The sequence below is a fragment of the Silene latifolia genome, chromosome Y, assembly GCF_048544455.1.
Source record: "Silene latifolia isolate original U9 population chromosome Y, ASM4854445v1, whole genome shotgun sequence".
NCBI classification, from domain to species: Eukaryota; Viridiplantae; Streptophyta; class Magnoliopsida; order Caryophyllales; family Caryophyllaceae; genus Silene; species Silene latifolia.
Window position 1 is genome coordinate 381,674,221 of NC_133538.1, and position 2,089 is coordinate 381,676,309.

General features: G+C 40.2%; 1 protein-coding gene across 1 annotated transcript; it reads right to left on the reverse strand.

Annotated features, from left to right (window-relative positions):
• Window positions 1-826: 826 nt before the first annotated feature.
• On the reverse strand, window positions 827-1,693 carry LOC141631956 (uncharacterized). The gene has a single exon (XM_074444557.1). It carries the CDS (start codon window positions 1,691-1,693, stop codon window positions 827-829), a length of 867 nt encoding a protein of 288 aa, XP_074300658.1.
• Window positions 1,694-2,089: the final 396 nt, after the last annotated feature.

Below are 2,089 nucleotides of genomic sequence, written 5' to 3' on the forward strand. Positions count from 1 at the left end.
TACACTCATTTAGATTACTAAATACAGTCTTTTACCTTGTTAGATACACTCCTTTATCTTTCTAGATACATATCTTTGACAAGCTAGATACACATCTATGACAAGCTAAATACACTCCTTTAGACTGCTAGATGCAGGTCTTAAGCTTGCTAGATACACTTCATTACCTTGCTAGATACATATCACTGACCAGCTAGATACACTCTTTTACATTGGTAGATACGAGTCTTTACCTTGTTAGATACACTCATTTACCTTACTAGATAGTGCTGGTTACAATATTTTAACTTGCTAGATACACATCTCTAACCAGCTAAATATACTCCGTTAGAGTGGTAGATACACTCTTTTATTTTGTTAGATACATTTCTTTTCCCTGCTATATACACTATTTTACCTTGTTAAAGACACATCTCTAACAAGCTAGATACACTTCTTTAGATTACTAGATATATGTCTTTACCTTGCTATATACACTCATTTATCTTACTAGATACATATCCATTGCATACTAGATACAGTGTTTTACATTGAAAGATACACTCATTTTTTGGAAACATAACGTGAAAAAATACAAAAATAATCTAATAAATTTTATAACAATTCAGATACAGTTTTTTCCATCTTACTTACACTTTCTTTTATGAAAATGTCTCTAATATTTTTCATTAATCATACACCTAATTACATGAATAATCTGCCAATTCGAGCTACGATGTTATTTTTCCCAAAATAATCTTGCCGAAAAAAGCTAATTCGTCCTATTACAATTGTTTTTTTTTTTTTTTTTTTTTTTTTTTTTTTTTGACAACTGTAAAGATAGTTTCTACAATCTTATGGCCTGCCGAGCCAGGCCATGTGCCACACTATTAAGGTACCTCGGAATAAAACAAAAACTCAAACAGTGAAAAAACCTAGCAGAACTACGGATCTCCTCCAGTAAGTCCTTTATCAGATGATCAGTTTTAGTCAAATCCGCAATCACATTGACCAGATGAAGGCAATCCGAAGAAATGTCGAGATGGAGTACCCCTCCGGATCTCGCCCATGAGACCACATCCCTGACGCCGAGGGCCTCTGCCTGTAGGGCCGATTCCGCTCTAGTACTCACCTGTCTGCGCAGACGCTCACGCCCCATCTCATCATATGCCACCCATCCAAAAGCCGCCTTAAAGGAACGATCCCAACTCGCATCCACCTTAACCCGAAGAGGTGAGCATAAGCCTGGTTGTCCGATCATGTGAAAAGGGATACCATTCCGTAAATCAGTTTTTTGCTGATCAACCTGGTCCCCAACGCTCCCTCGAGGCTCTTTGAGAGAACCCTTATTATCTACCTGATTCCTAAGAAGATGCGCCCTCTCCTTAATAGAATCAAACAGGATACCAATCAACAACTGAGGGTTGATCGCCAGATCTTCAAATTTAATCTTGTTTCTAATAGTCCAAAGACCCCAGATAATGGCAATGAATAGAATAACTCTCCTCCGTCCTTCCTCCTGCCTTCCCAGGTATTGGACCCAGTCAATAATCCAGTCAGTCATAGTAAGATGTTTAGCGCCTTCCACCCTGATACTAAGAACCGACCCCGCCCAAATCCTAGCCGAGACTTCACAATCCCTAAAAAGATGCTCAACCGTCTCCAACTTACTATGCTCAGTTCCACATAAAACACAGAAAACATCATCCCCCATTTTTCTTCGTTGAAGCTCGCGTCCCACTGATAGCGTACCCGTAACGATCCTCCATATAAGAATCTTCCAAGTGTTAGGAACCGGCATAGTCCATAGGTGCTTTTGACAAAACACCTGACCACGCTTACCCAATCTCGTGAAATCCTTTTGGGACCCCTTGCTGGTTATATACTCCTCGAAAAAGAGTCCGTAACCACTTTTCACTGTAAAACACCCATGGTTTGAGAATGGCCAATACACCTCATCTTTCACCCCTCCGTCCTAAGCCCGATTGCCGAATCCTTTCCGCATGCTCCTCTACAAACAAAGACCGTATGAAATCTTCATTCCATTGCCCATTTGGTGTCACTAGATGGCCCACTCATGATCCACAAGATGAACATCCCCATGGCCTAG

Bases quoted from the DNA above. Each gene is read 5' to 3' on its own strand.
- LOC141631956 (XM_074444557.1), bottom strand. From the start codon at position 1,693: ATGGGGGATGATGTTTTCTGTGTTTTATGTGGAACTGAGCATAGTAAG.